Source organism: Erigeron canadensis, chromosome 2, assembly GCF_010389155.1.
Source record: "Erigeron canadensis isolate Cc75 chromosome 2, C_canadensis_v1, whole genome shotgun sequence".
Lineage (NCBI taxonomy): Eukaryota > Viridiplantae > Streptophyta > Magnoliopsida > Asterales > Asteraceae > Erigeron > Erigeron canadensis.
The window spans coordinates 2,690,558-2,708,017 of NC_057762.1; the positions used below are offsets into that span (position 1 = coordinate 2,690,558).

General features: G+C 35.8%; 2 protein-coding genes, 1 long non-coding RNA gene and 2 other non-coding genes across 7 annotated transcripts; 1 reads left to right on the forward strand and 4 right to left on the reverse strand.

Moving 5' to 3' along the window:
• Positions 1-720: 720 nt before the first annotated feature.
• LOC122586466 lies at positions 721-1,570 on the reverse strand. Its single transcript, XR_006322003.1, has 2 exons — positions 1,535-1,570; positions 721-975 (listed from the first exon to the last, which is right to left on the reverse strand). It is a non-coding gene; the product is annotated as an uncharacterized LOC122586466 (long non-coding RNA).
• LOC122590357 lies at positions 1,075-1,165 on the reverse strand. Its single transcript, XR_006322494.1, has one exon. It is a non-coding gene; the product is annotated as a small nucleolar RNA R21 (small nucleolar RNA).
• LOC122590356 lies at positions 1,251-1,339 on the reverse strand. The gene has a single exon (XR_006322493.1). It is a non-coding gene; the product is annotated as a small nucleolar RNA R21 (small nucleolar RNA).
• A 2,760-nt stretch (positions 1,571-4,330) lies between the features above and the next one.
• LOC122586761 (disease resistance protein Roq1-like) lies at positions 4,331-16,595 on the forward strand. Of its 3 annotated transcripts, XM_043758750.1 has the most exons (8): positions 4,331-4,427; positions 5,874-6,037; positions 6,139-6,634; positions 7,031-8,099; positions 8,359-8,676; positions 9,438-10,175; positions 10,990-11,601; positions 16,136-16,595. In XM_043758750.1, exons 3-7 carry the CDS (start codon positions 6,156-6,158, stop codon positions 11,554-11,556), a joined length of 3,171 nt encoding a protein of 1,056 aa, XP_043614685.1. In that variant the 5' UTR covers positions 4,331-4,427; positions 5,874-6,037; positions 6,139-6,155; the 3' UTR covers positions 11,557-11,601; positions 16,136-16,595. The 3 variants fall into 3 exon arrangements, with proteins under 3 accessions (XP_043614685.1, XP_043614684.1, XP_043614686.1); XM_043758749.1 differs by lacking the exon at positions 16,136-16,595 and having other exon boundaries at positions 10,990-11,837; XM_043758751.1 differs by lacking the exon at positions 16,136-16,595 and having other exon boundaries at positions 7,706-8,099; positions 10,990-11,837.
• On the reverse strand, positions 11,931-15,015 carry LOC122586763 (probable disease resistance protein RF9). The gene has a single exon (XM_043758752.1). The coding sequence runs from the start codon at positions 14,966-14,968 to the stop codon at positions 12,050-12,052; it is 2,919 nt and encodes a 972-aa protein (XP_043614687.1). The 5' UTR covers positions 14,969-15,015; the 3' UTR covers positions 11,931-12,049.
• Positions 16,596-17,460: the final 865 nt, after the last annotated feature.

Genomic DNA, 17,460 nt, shown 5'->3' on the forward strand with positions numbered 1-17,460 from the left:
ACCCCAATGCCAAATTCGTCAACAAGCAATATGTCCAAGAGTCTAGTTGGGTCGCTCCACCAAGAGGATGGGTAAAAGTAAATTGCCATGTGTCTCGTTTCAGTACTAAAGGTATGGACTTTGGGTGTGTTATTAGGGACGACAAGGGACATGTGCTCGGATCATTTGCTAACAGATTAAACTCTAGGCCAACAAAGGATCCTCAAGAAACATTAGTGTATGAAAGTTTATTGTTTAGTCTTGATATGGGGTTTCGGAATATCATTTTAGAAACGGATTGCCTCTCTACAGTTCGTAAATTGCAATCAATGTCTTGGGAGACATCAGAATTTGCTATCTTCCTTGAGGAAAGTCGAAGCTTATGTCCAGAAGATTATAATCTATTTGTTTATGATATTAAGCTTGATGACAACTTTTTGGCTAATGATGTAGCACGTTGTGCTATAGAGGTTGATGACTTCATGGTTTGGATTGATGACCTCCCTACTGGAGTTTTCTACAGTGATTCAGCTTAATTACCCTAATGTTTCAAATAAGACTTTAATTTTTAGGAATTATTAAGGTCTAATATTGTATTAAATTATTGCATCTATCGGTTTTCGTTTGTGCCCTTTCATTGTAAGAATATATTTTGCTTAACCAGGTGTGTTTAGAAATTATGATGTAGAACCAGGATCTAAAAATTAGTTTATACCTATTGCAGAAATGGACTAAACGATGTACTTAAGTATCTATCTAGCAAATGTTTTATAATAATTGGTAAACAGAGTTTATTCGTTAGGATATTAATTGACTGCAATATGTGAAATGTATGAAGCCAATTCGTTTCTAAGATGATATACCCAAACCCCATATCTAAGACCAAACAACAAACTTTCATTCACTAATATTTTTTGAAGATCCTTTGTTGGCCTCGAGTTTGATCTATTATCAAATGATCCGAGTACATGTCCCTTGTCGTTCCTAATAACACACCTGCAAACAAATAACTCAAATTGATCAGAAAAAAGAAAAATCCAAACAACCCAGACATAACATTTTGTCAAAACAAGGCTGCAAAAAATAAACACAAATTCCCCCTCAGAAAAGAATAATCATCAATATATAAAGTAATCAGTTCACTACTTTTAACGTTTTATTTTTCATAAACTTCCTCATTGGGGGCATTTACACAATTAACTAAAAGGAATACAAAATCAATCCATACAAACAACAATTACTAAATTACCAAAAAAAAAGCTGTAAAAAAGAACCCCTCGGATTGAAATATACATCAATGTATTGGAAATCAGTTCACTACTTTTAACGTTTATATTTTTGAAAGTTCTTCATTGGGGCATATTAATTATAATAAATAACCTTTAATCATATACAAATGTGTAGAAAAACCAATTAATTTATAAATAAATCACTTTTCATGAGAAGAAAGGAAAATAAAATATACAAAATCTTATGAGAGTGAAATATAAATTACTCGATTAAAAGGACTAAGTTGAAACAAAAATCAACGTAGGTAAATATAATTAAAACATACTTATACTTAGAAGCGTGGAAATGCTCTGGCGGCGACCAAAATCCGTGTGGTTTCATAGGGCACCAAATGTGATTTATTTATAGCGAGTGTAAGTGATCTCATAGGTGATTTATTTGGGCTTAGGATGACATTCCAGAGTTCTTGGTTGGGCCAATTCCTTTGGACCAGGTTTGAGTTGTCCGATTAGAAATTTACAATTGAAGCTTAACTCAAATTGGATTTAAGTTATATTTTCAACTTTTTATAGTAACTAAAGAGAACCCTGCACAAAACGAAAGTTGTGTGGTGGTGAAAGCGATGAATGCCAGTGATGGGTGGTGGTACTATGATGCGGACGACTAGTAGTGGGGACGGCGGTGACATTGGCAACGACAGCAACGGTGAAGAGTAGTAGGTATTTCAGAAGTAGTTAGATAGACTTTGTAGATTATTATTTTATTAAAGGTATTTTTGGGACATTAATTAAGAATGCAATTAAAGTAATAATAAGCTAGGGATATTTTTGTCTTTTGAGTTAATTGTGTTTAAGATGGGAATATAGAAATTGATAATAATAATAACTTTTGAGTAATGATATATCAACCTAATAATCAATCTAAAGCTTTTATCACATGACATGTGCAATCCACTCATTATCTCTCTCAATCTCTTCCTTTGATTATGACAAATGTTATCATCATGTACTTAGGTTGATTATTAGGTTGTTTTGGTTAGGTTGATCAATCATTTTCCATAACTTTTTTACCAAAGTTATTGTATACATATACATAGATTAAAAAATACATTAATTGTGTCATTTGTTAATTGTAACAGTATTATTTTTTATTTGGAATTTGCCGACATTAGTTCATGTACAGCTTTTTTAATGCCTTTAAGCTGAGGTCAATTTGACTATCACAATTGTCTCACAATTAAGTACAACTATTTGAATATGTATATTTTGTTGAGAAATGCATATATTGTTTCAAGAGGTAGAATTTACATATACATCCTCTTTTGAGTGACATTTTAAATAGCTTATGATGGTGAATGTGAAAAAATTGCCTCAAATGATTGGAATGGTGAGTATAACCTTTTGGAGTGTTGTTAATTGTAGCTTATGGATTCACTGTGCTTATAGGACGATCGTAAGGGTTGTGATGGCGAGTATGGCATGCTTATATGGTACCATACGAGGCATATTAATCCTTGTCTATGTATTATGTGGTGGGAAATATGTATACAATGTTTACATTTTAATTGTTCTTCTTATGTAAGAGGTCCAAGCTACAAAGGAAAAAAAAACGTAGGTCATTGAAGCTTGTTAAGTAACAAGTTGTATACGGTTCTAGTTAAGTTAATAGTTAAATTCTAAAAAGTATAATCGTTATTCATATGGTAGTCTGAAATTGAATGTGGTTGAAAGGCAAGTTATGAGTGAAAAGATCATATCACAATTAAGTGTCCAAATGCAAAGGATTTCATTCAAAGTAAGTCGGGTTATAGTGGGAGGTTCATATTTAACTAGGCGAAGGGAGTTTCCAAAAAATACAATATTTTTATTTGGCGAGCTGCTCTACATCGATTACTTACTTACAAAGCACTTGAAGCTCGTAATTGTAATTTTGGATCTACTCTACATGGGATTTTCGAAACATGGGATGAGATGATAGATCACATTCTATGTTACTGCCAATTCTTTTAAAGCTCATGGGACAAGATTAGTCAGTGTGCAAGGTGAGACCAATCGTCACTTCGTCAGTTATGAAATTTACTGAACTGTATGATAAGGTTGGTCTTGCCAAGAATGCAAGGAAGTCTTCAAATGCATTATATTTGTTACTTGTTGGTGCTTGTGGAAGATTAGGAATAAGAAGATAATTGATCAAACTCATATTAGTATCAATAAAGTTTTTCTTTAGGTTAAAGCCATAAGATTCTTTTGGTATAAAAGTAGATTGAAAAAAGGTAGTATTACTTGAGAGGATTTGAATAATTTTAATGTAAGTTGATTATTTTGTAAGCTTGTTCTCTATTTCGTAATTACGGAATAGTGTGATTATAAAAATGATACTCACTTTTCAAAAGAAACAATCAAGTGTCCAAATATTACATACCCAAGCTTAGATGCGCCAAACACATAAGGTTGAGATTGACCATTAGTTGGCACGCCACACTTTTTTATATGGTGAAGAACAACAGGTTTTGGTGCGTCACACATCAAATGGTGTGACATATCGCCTTTTGATTTTTTATATTTTTTTTTTCGGTCAATGATAATTAACAACATCACAATGCAATGATTCGTAATATAGTGTCGACTAAATAAAGTTGTATAATAATTCATGAATAAAAAATATTGGTTGCCTAAATAATTCACTGATAGATGGCATTACCCTTTTCCAAATATTCTAGGGGTGTTTGGTACAATAGAATGGAAAGAGTGGAAAGAGATTGAGAAAGACTTTTTCATGTTTGGTTGCAATGGAGAATGGAAAAAAGAGATCCGAAAAGTGAAAATTGATTCCATTCCTTCCATTCGCTATAAACTGTAGAAAATGAATGGGAATGTTTTTTTTTTTTTTTTAATGATCTAATATGTATTAAATTTAATATTTATTTAAAATTTTGTATTTTTCGTATATTAATTCTCTGCTTGTATCAAACGACAGAATTCATTCTCTTTCCAAATACTTATTCTCTTTCTCGTTATATTGATTATCTGTTACACCTCGTACCAAACACTCTATTCGTTGTTTAAAAGTCAACTCATCTATTATTTGCAAAAAGAAAAAGTCAAAGTCGCGTATTGCCAACTTCACAGAACAATAAATTTAGCTAACAAATGTCACTCGTGTCATTTTCAGCCACAAATGCTGCCCGGACCTCCGGCAAAAACAACGGCGACGGCAAGGTATGAAACACAAAAAACGCCTGTTTCAGTTTTGATGCTTCTTTAAATCGATTAATTGTTTGATATTTGTTTTTAGTTGACCATAAGTCAACTACTGAATTTATTTGGTTCGCTTCTAAAATGATGATTTAGTCTTTAAAATTTAGTATTTTTTTAGATTAGATATTTCATATTTGATCACATGTAAATGTACTTCCAAATTGATAATTATTGATCCATAGGATTCATATATATAATAAAGTGAACATAAAATTTATGGTGTCAAACTGTCAATGTGGGATAACTAACAAGGTACGATGTAGTGCGGTGGCAAACCGATATTTTTTTCCCGCAGTTATTTAAGTAAGTTTTGGTGGATTTATGCAGTTTTAAACAATATTTGGTGGTTGTTGATGGTGGAGGTGTAAGAGAAGGGGAGAGAGAGGGTGATTTGTGCTTCTTTTTAATGGCGGCGAAATGAAGGGGACGTGCCACATTTATATCCTTTAGAGCATCTGATATGGTGCTCGGCGACCATACCGAGTTGTCTAGCGTCTTTTGGTTTTGGGGTTTCGGCCTTCTTACGTTGATGGACGTCACACGCACACACTTATATAGTTAGCTAAGGGAGTTGTCTTATTTAAAATATATTAAAAAAAAACGTACCTCGCCTTTAATGTCATTGGGTATTGTTGTTGTCTTGTTACTCAAAAAAAGAAAAGGAGAAAAAAAGTGTCCGTCAGCGTTTGACAACAATAGGGGTAAAACGGACGAGGATGGAAAAGTTGATGTGCCATCCCATGATGATATTTTCATCCGAAACGATCATTGCTAGTCCTCCTAATATCTAAACATCATGACATCTCTCGTCAACTTATTTTCTTTCCTCATCTCGTATTATGGTCTTGTTAATGTTTTGTTCTTCGTTCACTACTTGAGAGTTTTTAGTGGTTTTAGGCATTTTTTGCGATCTTGTGGTGGTGGCCAGTGTAAGAGAGACGGATAGTTGTTACGTGTAACCTTTTTACTGGGCAAGGAAAGCAGGTAGAAATGAGGCACTTTGATTCATATTTTAGAAATTCAAAGGTGAGGGGAGAGAGAGAGTGACAGAGTATGATTTGCTTTACATGTTAGCATATATGAGATAATCCATATCATATTACCATTAGCCATTAGGTACTTTCCACTCATTAAGACACACGTCAGCTACCTGGGATGCTTAAAGTTTGTTATTGACCATGGGAAGGAGGGATTTGTATGGTCTATGGCTCCACAGTCAGTTGAAAGTACCTGTTACCGTTGATGTGAATTTAACTTTTTCAGTTTGTTGGATGTCAAGAACTTGATTGAGCTGATTTTGATACACACTTATTCTCCCTTACTCTTGTGATGACAGGACCTCTGGTTTACTTTGGTAACCTTTGTATCACTTTCTTTATCCCACTAAGATTGTCCTTATCTTTTCAGATAAAGAAGGTGAAAGTCAACGGATACTTCCAGAATATGAATGTATTGGAGTATTTGCCAAACTTAATATCAAAGAGAGATGATATATCATCTTCTTGCGTTGATAAGAAAGATCAATCGAAGTAAATGAACATGAAGATGCAAATTAAGTGAGAATATAAAAGGTATGCAGCTATTGAACTTAACTCGTATTAATAACTAACCCTAATATATGTCATGCACCATGTGTAATTTCTAATCAAATCTTTTGGTATTGATCATATAGTTGCCAGTCAGCTTAAGATGATGCCGCCACCATCTTCTCATCAATGGGCTTATGATGTGTATGTGAGTTTTAGGGTTGAAGACATCCGCAAAACCTTCATGGATCATTTCTTTACTGCCTTTAAAAGATTAGGAATTCATGTGTATGAGGAAAATGATCAGTTAAATAGAGAAGAGGCATGTATCGAACACTATAAAGTCATTGAACAGTCGCGGTTTTTGATAGTTGTCTTCTCACACAACTATGCTCTATCAATACCGTGTTTGAAAGAACTCGTTAAAATCCTTGAGTGCAAGGAGTGGAAGAAGGAGAGATGTGAAGTTTGGCCTATTTTTTATGATGTGAAGCCATCAGTGGTTCGTAATCAAACTGGAAGCTATAAAGAGGCGATGATGAAGCATGAAGCCTCAGATAAAACAGAGGTTGTGAAATGGAAGAGAGCTTTAACCATTGCTGGGAACTTATCAGGACAGGATCTCCAAGATACAACCAACGGGTAAATCCTCAATGCTTTCTCTCCTTCCGATTTAGATAAAATATATCCACTTTACATGCGTATAATTTACTTTTTCCGTTGTTTAAGCAGTACAATGATTTAGTATATACATTCCCTATCTGTGGTATGATAATCTACTTAGTTATATTACATTGAAAGCTTTACTAGAGGATGCAAAATGGGCTGAAACTGCTACCTCTAGGTCATGCCAATCTGGATATAATATATCCAATTCAATTGTAATTACTCTTAGACATAAAACATAGCCCCAATCGACCCATTCATAGTATATTGGAGTTGAAACTGCTACTGATATGTATTACACCTATGTTTGTTCTCTGGTCCTCTTCTTAATCATTAACCTCATGCCAGAATCTCTCTTTTATGGCTTTGTAGGCATGAGTCAAAGTTCATTGATATAATCTCAAAGGAGATATTTAGTAAACTAATTGATGATCCTATACGTGTTGGTGACATCCTAGTTGGATTGGATGCTCGTGTAGATAAAATGGACTTGCTACGATTTTGGGAGCCAAATAAGGTTCATAAGATAGGGATATGTGGCATTGGTGGTATAGGAAAGACAACCATAGCCAAAGTTATCTATAAACTTATGCATAAACAATTTGAAGCATGCAGTTTCTGTGAAGATGTTAAAGGTATAGTGAATAAAAACGGACTTGTTCATCTCCGTAAGAAACTTCTTGACGACATTGTAAGGGATAGGGAATTAAGAATACAGAGTGTTGGCGGAGGTATGAAGGGTAAAAAGGTCCTTATTGTACTTGATGATGTGGATAATCTAAATCAATTTGAAGCTCTAGCAGGAAGTTTTGACCGGTTTAGTCATGGAAGTATGATAGTGATAACATGCAGAGATAGACAGTTGCTGAGAGCTTTTCAGGTAGAACACGTTTATGAAGTTGACCTTTTGAATGATAAAGAAGCTCTTGAGCTGTTTAGCAAGTATGCATTTAGAGATGAAAATAGGCATGACGCATTTTTCGAACCTACGAAGAAGATACTTCATTATGCTAATGGACTACCTCTTGCATTAAAAACTTTTGGCAGATTTCTTTGCAACAAGACTCTACGTGAATGGGGATATGAGATTGATAAACTTGAAAGTGGTCCTCATGCTCTTATTCAGAAAGTGCTTCAAATAAGCTATGATGAGCTAGATGCTGATCAAAAGAACATTTTTCTTGATATTGCATGTTTTTTTAATGGAGAAAAGAAAGATTATGTGGTGAAAATACTAGATGTATGTGAACCATTTTTTACAACTAATCTCAGAGTTCTAGTTGATAAATCGCTAGTAACTATTCGTGAAGATCGGATACACATGCATAATTTGGTCCAAGAAATGGGTCGGCAAATAGTACGTGAAGAATCGAAAGATCCAGGGAAGCGGAGCAGGTTGTGGTCTCCTACAGATGTGCTTGACGTATTGATTAATGATAAGGTGCATCATGTTTTTTACTTTTTCCGCCTTTCTCTGCAACTATGAACACCAGATGTGGCACTATGGGTGGGTCGGGTGATGGTCAATGGTTCTGCCCTAACAAGTTCTTTTATTTTTAGTGGAATACGGTGATTGATCCGGACAAACTTGTGTCCATTTGCTAATATTATTCATGAATAATTAGTTTCTTATATACAACTGCATAAACTGGATTTGTAAAATAATAGTCTAAATCATGTGTAACTTCTCTTCTTTACAGGGAACTGAATTGGTTAAAGGCCTGGCACTAGACCTTTCATGTTCTGATGTTAATATTTCTTGTCAAAGCCTTACAAAATTGAAAAATCTCCGATTACTAAACATATATAGAACTTTGAATTACTTTAGAGACACCAGTGCCATACCCTGCAAGGTGGGCACTGCTTCTGGACAGCTTGAATATTTGTCCAGTGAACTACAGTTTCTTTGTTGGCATGGGTACCCTTTTCAACATTTACCGTCATTATTCTGTCCTGAAAGCCTCCTTGTACTTGATATGTCATACAGTTGCATCAAACAAATCTGGAACCGATCGAAGGTACCCACATTGTTCGTTAAAGAAATATATAGGGATTGGAATATCAGGCTGTCATGTATTTAAGCGTAGGTATAGAACCCCTCACATTTTAATATTTTAATCCATAAAAAACATGGGGGGCCAATCGTTTAGTCATTATACAATAAATGTCAAACAATTAGTATGTGAGGGGTTCTATACCTAAGCTTAGGTACATGACAGCCACACATTAACTTTTCCCATATATATACATATAAAAAGGGGTCAAATGGGTCGGACAGGCGAAAGGGGTTGAAAGTCAGCCGAAGTCTATTTATCATGCATAGTATATCTCCTAGTTTACTTTTAGTTGACGATTTATGTTGTTTTGTAATTATAGCTGATGAGTTAGTTATTTAAAACTAGTTTAAAGGTGTTTTTGAACAAAAGGTGTCTGCTAGTCAACCCGGCCTGTCCTGACCAGTACCGGAAAAGGACCCTGTTTCAATCTTAACCCTGACCTTTCCATCACGATAATGATTTTTTGATTTGTAATCCAATCCTCTTTCTCTTTTTTGTTCACTTTTAGTTGAGGATTTATGTTGTTTTTGTAATTATAGTTGATGAGTTAGATATTTAAAACTAGTTTTAAAGTGTTTTTGAACAAAAGGTGTCTGCTAGTTAACCCGGCCTGTCCTGACCAGTACCGAAAAAGGACCCTGGTTCAACCTTAACCCTGACCTTTCCATCACAATGATGATTTTTTTTTATCTGAATCAAATCCCCTTTCTCTTTTTAAATAGGGTTTCAAAGAGCTGACATTATTGAAGCTCAGTCATTGTCGCAACATAAGTAAGACACCAGACTTCACAGGAACTCCAAATCTCAAAGAGTTGATGTTTGATGGCTGTGAAAATTTGGTTGTAATTCACCCATCAATTGGAACTTTAAAGATGCTTATTCTCTTAAATTTAGAAAACTGTAAAAACCTTAGGATTCTTCCCAGTATAGCTCAATTGGAATCACTTGAAAATCTCATCTTCTCGGGATGTCCAAAAATGGAAAATTTGGTCGGAATTCACCCATCATGGCATTCTTTCTTTTCTCTTACATATTTTTTGAGAAGAATTGGTTGTCTCCCTGCTTTGGTGTTGTCTTCTCTGTCGACTTTAGGTGTACTAAGAGTTCTAGATGTTAGCCATTGCAATCTATCAGGCGCTAGCCTACGTCACCTGGAAACTTTATGTTCACTTGAAGAGTTAAATATGAGTGGAAATGAGTTTACCAATATTGATGCAAACTTAAGTCAGCTTTCTCGACTTTCATGTCTGAGAATGGTTGGTTGCAAGAAGCTTCAATTTCTGCCCAAACTTCCTTCTTCGATCCTAAACCTTGATGCACAACATTGCACTTCACTCCAGGAACTACCAAAGCTATCTGCTATGTACTGTGCCGGCTGTGCTGTCTTCGATTTTAAGAATTGTCCAAAAGTGGTTGAGAAACAGGCCATCGAAAATCTTCTTACAACGTTTCTGCCTCAGGTTCTCTCTCTCTCTCTCTCTCTCTCACACACACACACACACACGCACACACACACGCATACACACACACACACACTCACGCGCACACATACGTTCACAGTGTCACACACACACGGTGTGTGTATGTGTAGCTTATACAATGATGCTACACACATCTTAAAAATGGATCTTAGTAGCAATTTTTTTGGGAGATAGAGAAGATGATATGCTGATCTTCATCTTTAATGCTGTGGCAAACTATGTAATGTCTTTATATTTAACATTGTATATAATGAAAATTGATAAGCACCCTTATAACTTTAATCTTCTCAATAGCATGCTTAAGATTTGAACTTCTAAGAGAGGTATACACTAAATATGCAATTTGAACCCAATTTTCTACACCGCTTGAGAAAAGTTGTAACTTTTTGCTAAGTTATTTACACTCATAAATGCATAAAAGATATTACATATATAAGGGGAAATATTTATAAAGATCATAACAATTTTCTGGCATACACTTTTTGGGAAAATGTTCATACTTGAAACATATAATGGGCTAAACTTAAAACCTAGACCAGTCTTGTGTTTTCTCATCTACTTATAAGAGTAAACATTTTTTCTTACAATTATAATTTTTGACATTCGTTTTGATTTCTATATTTTTCACGCTTATGAATTTGGACATAGTTTACACATTTGTAAATATTAGGCAAAAGTTTACACATTTTCTAAGCTTTACATAAAACAGTGTGGGCGAGTTATATAGTTGTATCGAGGGACACTATGACTATGTTATTAATTTTATATTCCTGCTATCTGGTCTTGAGAATAGGGATGGATTGATATATTTGAAAAGGTCCATGTATTTCTTTCCGGGAGTAGAATTCCAGGGTGGTTCAGTGATCAAGTTATGGGTGATTGTATAAAGGTTGACTTGCCACCTCACTGGTGCTATGAGAAGTTAAAGGGATTGGCTACATGTGCTGTTATTAGTCCTCAAAACCATGGTAGCAGAAGTACATATTTTGAGATCTTCTGTACTGTCAAAGACTTCCATGGTGATGTCATTGGTGAGGTGTCCCTTTTGGCAACCGATGATCCTAATATTGAGTCAGATCAGGTATGGCTTTGTTACAGGAAATCTGACTTTAGATGGAAGAAAGCAGAGAATCATATCATGGTTTCATTTAAATCTGTTGGCATCAACTGCAAGGTGAAACATTGTGGTGTGAGATTTGTATGTGAAGAAGATGAACAAGAAGCAGCAAATGGTTTGCACATGATCACATGGTTCCATACTTCTACGGCAAAGACTGATGGGGCTGGTAATCTGAATCTCGATGTCGGATCAGTAACCATTGAACATGGACCCCAACGGAAGAAATTTCGTGTCCTATAGTGGGCCCTACTCAAATTGTGAATTGTCTGGCTCAATCGTATAGAGGTAACTTTTCAATCGCGATACATTTATGGTTCCATCATGCAGATCCCATCTCTATTTCTTTTTACACAATGAAATTGTAATCTCATCTTCAATTACTGGTTACATAAAGACAATGAAAACTCGGTATCACTTCAATAGAATGAAGACGGAAGTTGAGAATGATGCCCTCTGTATCCATTATGCATCCTATAAGTGTCACCTACATCCAGTATATAATGTTTTTTACTTCCTTTTCATATACTGTTAAAAGAACTTATATCTGTCCCGTCTTGACTCATTTATACCTAATTGCAGTTTAGCTTAGATAGTAATCTATGAAGTAAAAGTTATACTTTAATGTGCAAGTTTTATCACACAGGATATTAATACAACACAGAAATAGAATAGTAACATAAAATAGAATAGGAATACTACAAGTGATTAAATACACACATATATGTATGTATCATTAGGAAGAACTCTGCCCAGGACTTAAATTTTCAAGGGGATTGGGTTTCGTTGTTGTGATTGTGAGAGTTGTGTCCTTCGACTTTCTTCTCTCGATTCCAGCCACGAATTCTTTAGGCATGTCTGTCAATATTAGTTCCTCCAAGGACCTCTGTTTTTGCAGTAATCTACCTGGGATATTGCTTAGTTTTTGGCAGCGTCTAATATCTAATTCTTTAAGGCTCTCCATCGCTCCTTCCTCCACATCCCAATCCTCCAACTCCTTCAGCAACCACAACTTCAAAACCTGAAGTTTCTGAAACCCTCCTCTATGGCAGACCACCTTTTTTCCAATGAATGAGTCTCCCAAAAGCCTCAACACAATCAAACAAGGTAGCTTTTCCAGTGTCTCCATTGGATCCTCTTTTAGCTGAGAGATTGACAATGTAAGTACCTTGACCGTGGGTGGGAATTCATTCAAAGCCGGCAGTTTTTCTAATTTACCATATAAATTAAGATGAGAAAGCTTAATCAAAGTCGAGAGTGGCTTCAAAACTAGCTCTGAAGGGCGACCCATGTCGTTGACAGAAGTCAACCTCAAAGATTGAAGGTTGACTAGTTTCGCAATCCAGTCAAGCAACAAATCTTGACTTTTGGTCAAGTTGAACTTAATACCCAACTCTCTTAGATCAAGCAACTTTCCCAAATCTTCATTTACTGATATCTTTTCATCTAAAACCAATCCCCACAAGGTGAGGAGAGTTAAAGAACTTCTAGGCGGCATAGAAAGACGAATGTTGTTGAGATTTAGATGACGAAGCTGTTTGAGTTTCCAAATGGAGTCGGGTAGACTATCCACACGAGTGTGCTTAACATCTAGGGTTTCTAGATAAGACAAATCACCCACTGATTCAGGGAGACTCTCCAGGAAAGTCCATCTCAGTCCTAAATATCTCAAATGACACAAGTGTCCGAGCTTTTCAGGCAGACTCGGTTTGCAAACCCCTTCTAGATCAAGCACCCTCAGTAAGCAAAATTTACTACTAATGATTCTACCCAAAAGTAACCCTACTTCTTTATCTGGCATGTCTCTACGTTGGAAGTTAAAGGATATGTAAGATCTCAAAAAGGACGGATCAAAAGTAGATCTTTGAAGCTGTGACTGCTGGTGATCAAGGGCACTTGTTGTGCTTACATGCCGAATCATCCGGCGTACATCAGAGGGACCCGCTACACTATCAAGATTCTCTAAATTTTCGTGAATGTAAAATAGCCTGATATTTTTGGCTTTTGGCAACAAAAAGTCATGAAAAACCGATATTAAACAACATCGTCGTGGGCTGTTGTCAGATCTCAATTTTGTTATCTGAATCATTCTTCGTTTAACCAAGTCTTCAAAACACTCTTGTACCAAATCTTCGGGAAGTGGCTCTCGTGTTCTTTGGTTTCCTCTCTTCACAAACCCCTCAGCTAGCCATAGTCGGAGCAACCGTCTCACCGGAATGTCGTAGTATTTTGGGAAAAGAGCTAGATATAACAGGCAAAGCTTCGAGCGGATGGTTAGGTCATTGTAACACAGGGTCGGAACTATATCAGAACATTGATCGTGATGGAGTGCTGACGGCCACCTTTTTATTCTCTTAGTCGAGAGGAGTCCCGCCATTAGGACAATATTCAGAGGTAAACCATTGCATATTTTCAAGATCTTGGAAATCAAGCTTGATTTTATTTGATCAGCTTCCTTTTCCTTTCCAACCTGCTTTAGAAACATTTTCCAGCTTTCCTCTCTGTTTAACTGCTTCATAATATGCGCATTAATGTTCTTCTCTGGAATCCCCCGGCTTTCCTCTCCGTTTAACTGCGTCATAGTATGCGCATTAATGTTCTTCTTCTCTGGAATCTTCCGAGATGTGAAAATTACTTTACTTCCGTTATTTTCATCTGGGAAGTTTTCTTTGAGTTTTTTCAGCACACCACAACTTTGAACACCATCTAACACAATCAGGTACCTCTTACCCTTAGCTGCAGCCACCCTGTTTAACACGCTGGGTAAGATACGGTCTGATGTATGCTCTTCTTCCACAGGAATCCAGTCATGGAATTTGAAGTGATCTTTGATCTTTCTATTTCGATACACTGCTCTAGCAAGTGTAGTCTTTCCCGAACCTACTTCACCAACAATTGGAACAAACATGTCATTTTGTGTCGTTTGATGTGTCAACTGCTGCACCAGGCTTTTGATATCATCTTTCAGCCCAAAAACGCCTACTTCTTCTTCTTGGTATGAGAAATTTGATAGCTGTTTGAAGCCTACAATATTCATTTCTTCTTCATTGTAAGAATAGCTGAATGTTAGTTTCTTATCCTGATGATTCGGAATTGTGCTGAATGATCGAGTCAACCCACGTTTTGGACTTGGGGTATTCGGGATTTCTGAAATGGGCCAAACAGCCGACGAACTCTTTTGTGTTAGATCATGTGTATGGTAATGAGAAACATCATCTTCATCATCTTGATATTCTTCTTCTCTGGTGGTTCTTGGAGAGCTAGAATCGAGAGATGAAGTGATTGAACCTTCATGAGAACTCGAAATCCTGCTCTGGATTTTTTCAATCTTCTGTTTTAGCCGACGACAAGCGTTGAGGTTGTTGAAGAAGAATGTATGTTTCATTAAGAAACCAAACCTCTTCCTCTGTTGAGAGACTTTGAAAGTGAATATCTCGATCTCATCCTCAACCGCATAAAGGACACGCAGATGGTCCTCTGATCTCCGGGACTCGTCTGACACTTGCTTTTCTTCTGAAAAGCTTTGCAGCTTCTTTAGAGACTTTTGGACACCCTTCAGTTGAAGTATCATTACTTTGTTATTAGCTACTGGCTTCTCATTCAGCGTATCTGCCAACTTTTGTGTCACCACTGCCACCACCGGTTTTACCTCCATTTCCGTCAGATTCAATAAATGAGTATCAAGTTTCCTTTTATTAGGTATATTTTTCTATGGATTTTGATATCCATCACATTTTCAGATTCATATATTTATAGGTTTAGTTTCTTATGGGTGATGCTCAAAAAGTCTTGGTCAATACTCTTGGTCTTTGCTATTCCTTTCCATGCATTTTCCATGGAACCTGCAGTGAATTTATATTTTGGGTTTTTTCCAAATTAGTAGTCTTGGTGGCAAGTTACATTTTATCTTTCTTATGGTCAGTCTTCCATTTGATGTGATGTGGTGTGGTGTGGTTAAGTGTGTAACTGTCTTGCTTATTCTTTGTTGTTTATTAGTTTCTGTATATTATAATTGCAAGGTTTAATGATATTTAAATATTTGATTGATATTTAAAAATACCTGCTAATAGTAGTGACAAAGTAAATGGGCGAGGAAACGTTGGGTAATGGGTAACTAATGTTGTCGGGTTAGCCTGAACCCGACTAGCAGTTTTTCCCCTCACTTTCGAATTCAAAATAATTAATGTATTATTTCACAAGCTCTAATATAAAGTAATACTACTTTAATTATTTTTTTATTTTCTTATTAAAAGTCAAATTAACAATTCCACAAATATTTACAAGCTGTGCAGCATGGAACTAAAACCTTTTGGTGAATTGGTCACCACTCGTACCGCTAAAAGTGTTGCTACTTGAATATACTTTCTATGAATTGTGTTAAAATAGATATAAAGTATATCCTTTCTTTACCATTGCAATCAATCTGACTTCAGATTCAACTGTATGTATGCATTGTTTTGATTTTGGCAGGTGGTTTTTATTTATTTATTGCAAAGCCCATATTTATGTGTTTTAAAGTAGCATGGTTGGATCAGTGGTAAACACCCTTGCTTCTGGAGATAGAGGTCATGGGCTCGATCCTCATCCCATGCAAAGGTTGAAAGGCATTTTCTACCATTTAGGTAGAAACTGGAAGCAGCCTCTCTACTTAGGTAGAGGTAAGGTCTGCCTACATATTAACCTCCCCCATACACCGTCGAGGTATTGGGGCTCAAAACCCGCAGAAGGCGGCACTGAGCAGTTACTTACTCACTTCTATATTTATGTGTTTTAACGAAGTGTGTATTATGGCTTCAATATCAAATATGTTTGTTGGTTGAAGGTGGTAGTGGCGTGCTTTGTCAACCGACGGGATACCAATCTTGTAGCCAAAACTAGCATGGACGGGTCGGGAGGGAATGATCAACCCGTAAGATTTACGACACTGCTAGACCAGTTAAAGTCCTTATATCACAGGAAGCATATACGTAACTAAGTTATCTTGTTGCTATAGTTTGTTTCTCAATTGTCTGCTTCCTTGCATTTGCATTCATTTTACTTTTCTTTTTCTTCTTATTTTCTTCAATGGGTATATTTTTGTCTTTTTATATCAAGTATTTCTTTTTTCCTTTTGGTCTACTACTATTATCAAATTTTCCATGTCTTTACATGCTACACGTTATAGTTAACTTTTAATTTATTTATTGAATTTGAAATGGTGGGTTTGATTTTTCGGGGTGTCTAGATCATGTGGGAATTAAGATAAAAGTATTGTACTAGAATCATATGACTCATACGGAGTAAGTCGATGGGTATCTAATTGTAATATCGGGGTTAGGGTTCTCTCTATTACCCTTTCAAATAATGGAATGACAAGAGTATTTTGAGCTAAACTTTTAAGTCCGAGTTAATACTCGTATAGTCGTATTCATATGTTCTTTTGGAAAGCTTAAGACCACTATTACTTATATTTAAGGTTTTCTTTAATGGTTTATAAACTTGGATCTCCCAAGTCCTTCATTTATTAGCTAAAAAAGGAATGAAAGTTTTTAAAATATTAGTTAAAAACACCAAAGAAAAAAAGTGTGAGAAAAACTAAGTACTAGTACATAATGGTTACGGATATAACGATGAAAAAGTTGCAATATATTGGTTGAAAACCCAAAAGAAAAAAGTGTTAAAAAAATCAATAGGTTACCCGTGTAAAACTCAATGTCACAAAATCCGATTAGTTAGACGAAGAGTAACTCACCACGTGACACCAAGCAAACGGCTCCATGTGGCGTGAGATGAGTAGCGCCATGTGGCACAAAATGAATGGAACATGCACTATTCATAAGTGCATTTCCATTCATATTATATATAATACTTAAAAGTCATCCTCCTAAATGAAAAATATGCTATCATCTTGCTTCAAAACATTTTTTTTTAACATTGAAGTTTTATTATAAAGGCTTGCGAGAAGCTAGAAGTAAAACAGCGGAAATAAAGACATTACAGGGAAGTACAATGCATATTACATGTTAAAACTACACCACTTTCGCCAATCTTAACTGATTTTTGATGAGCGGCTTGTAATCCACAAGTAACTCAGGCTTTTCACTTCTTTCACAGCGAATGGAATTGACGGGGGTTTGTTCGAGAAGATGCACTCATTCCTAAGTTTCC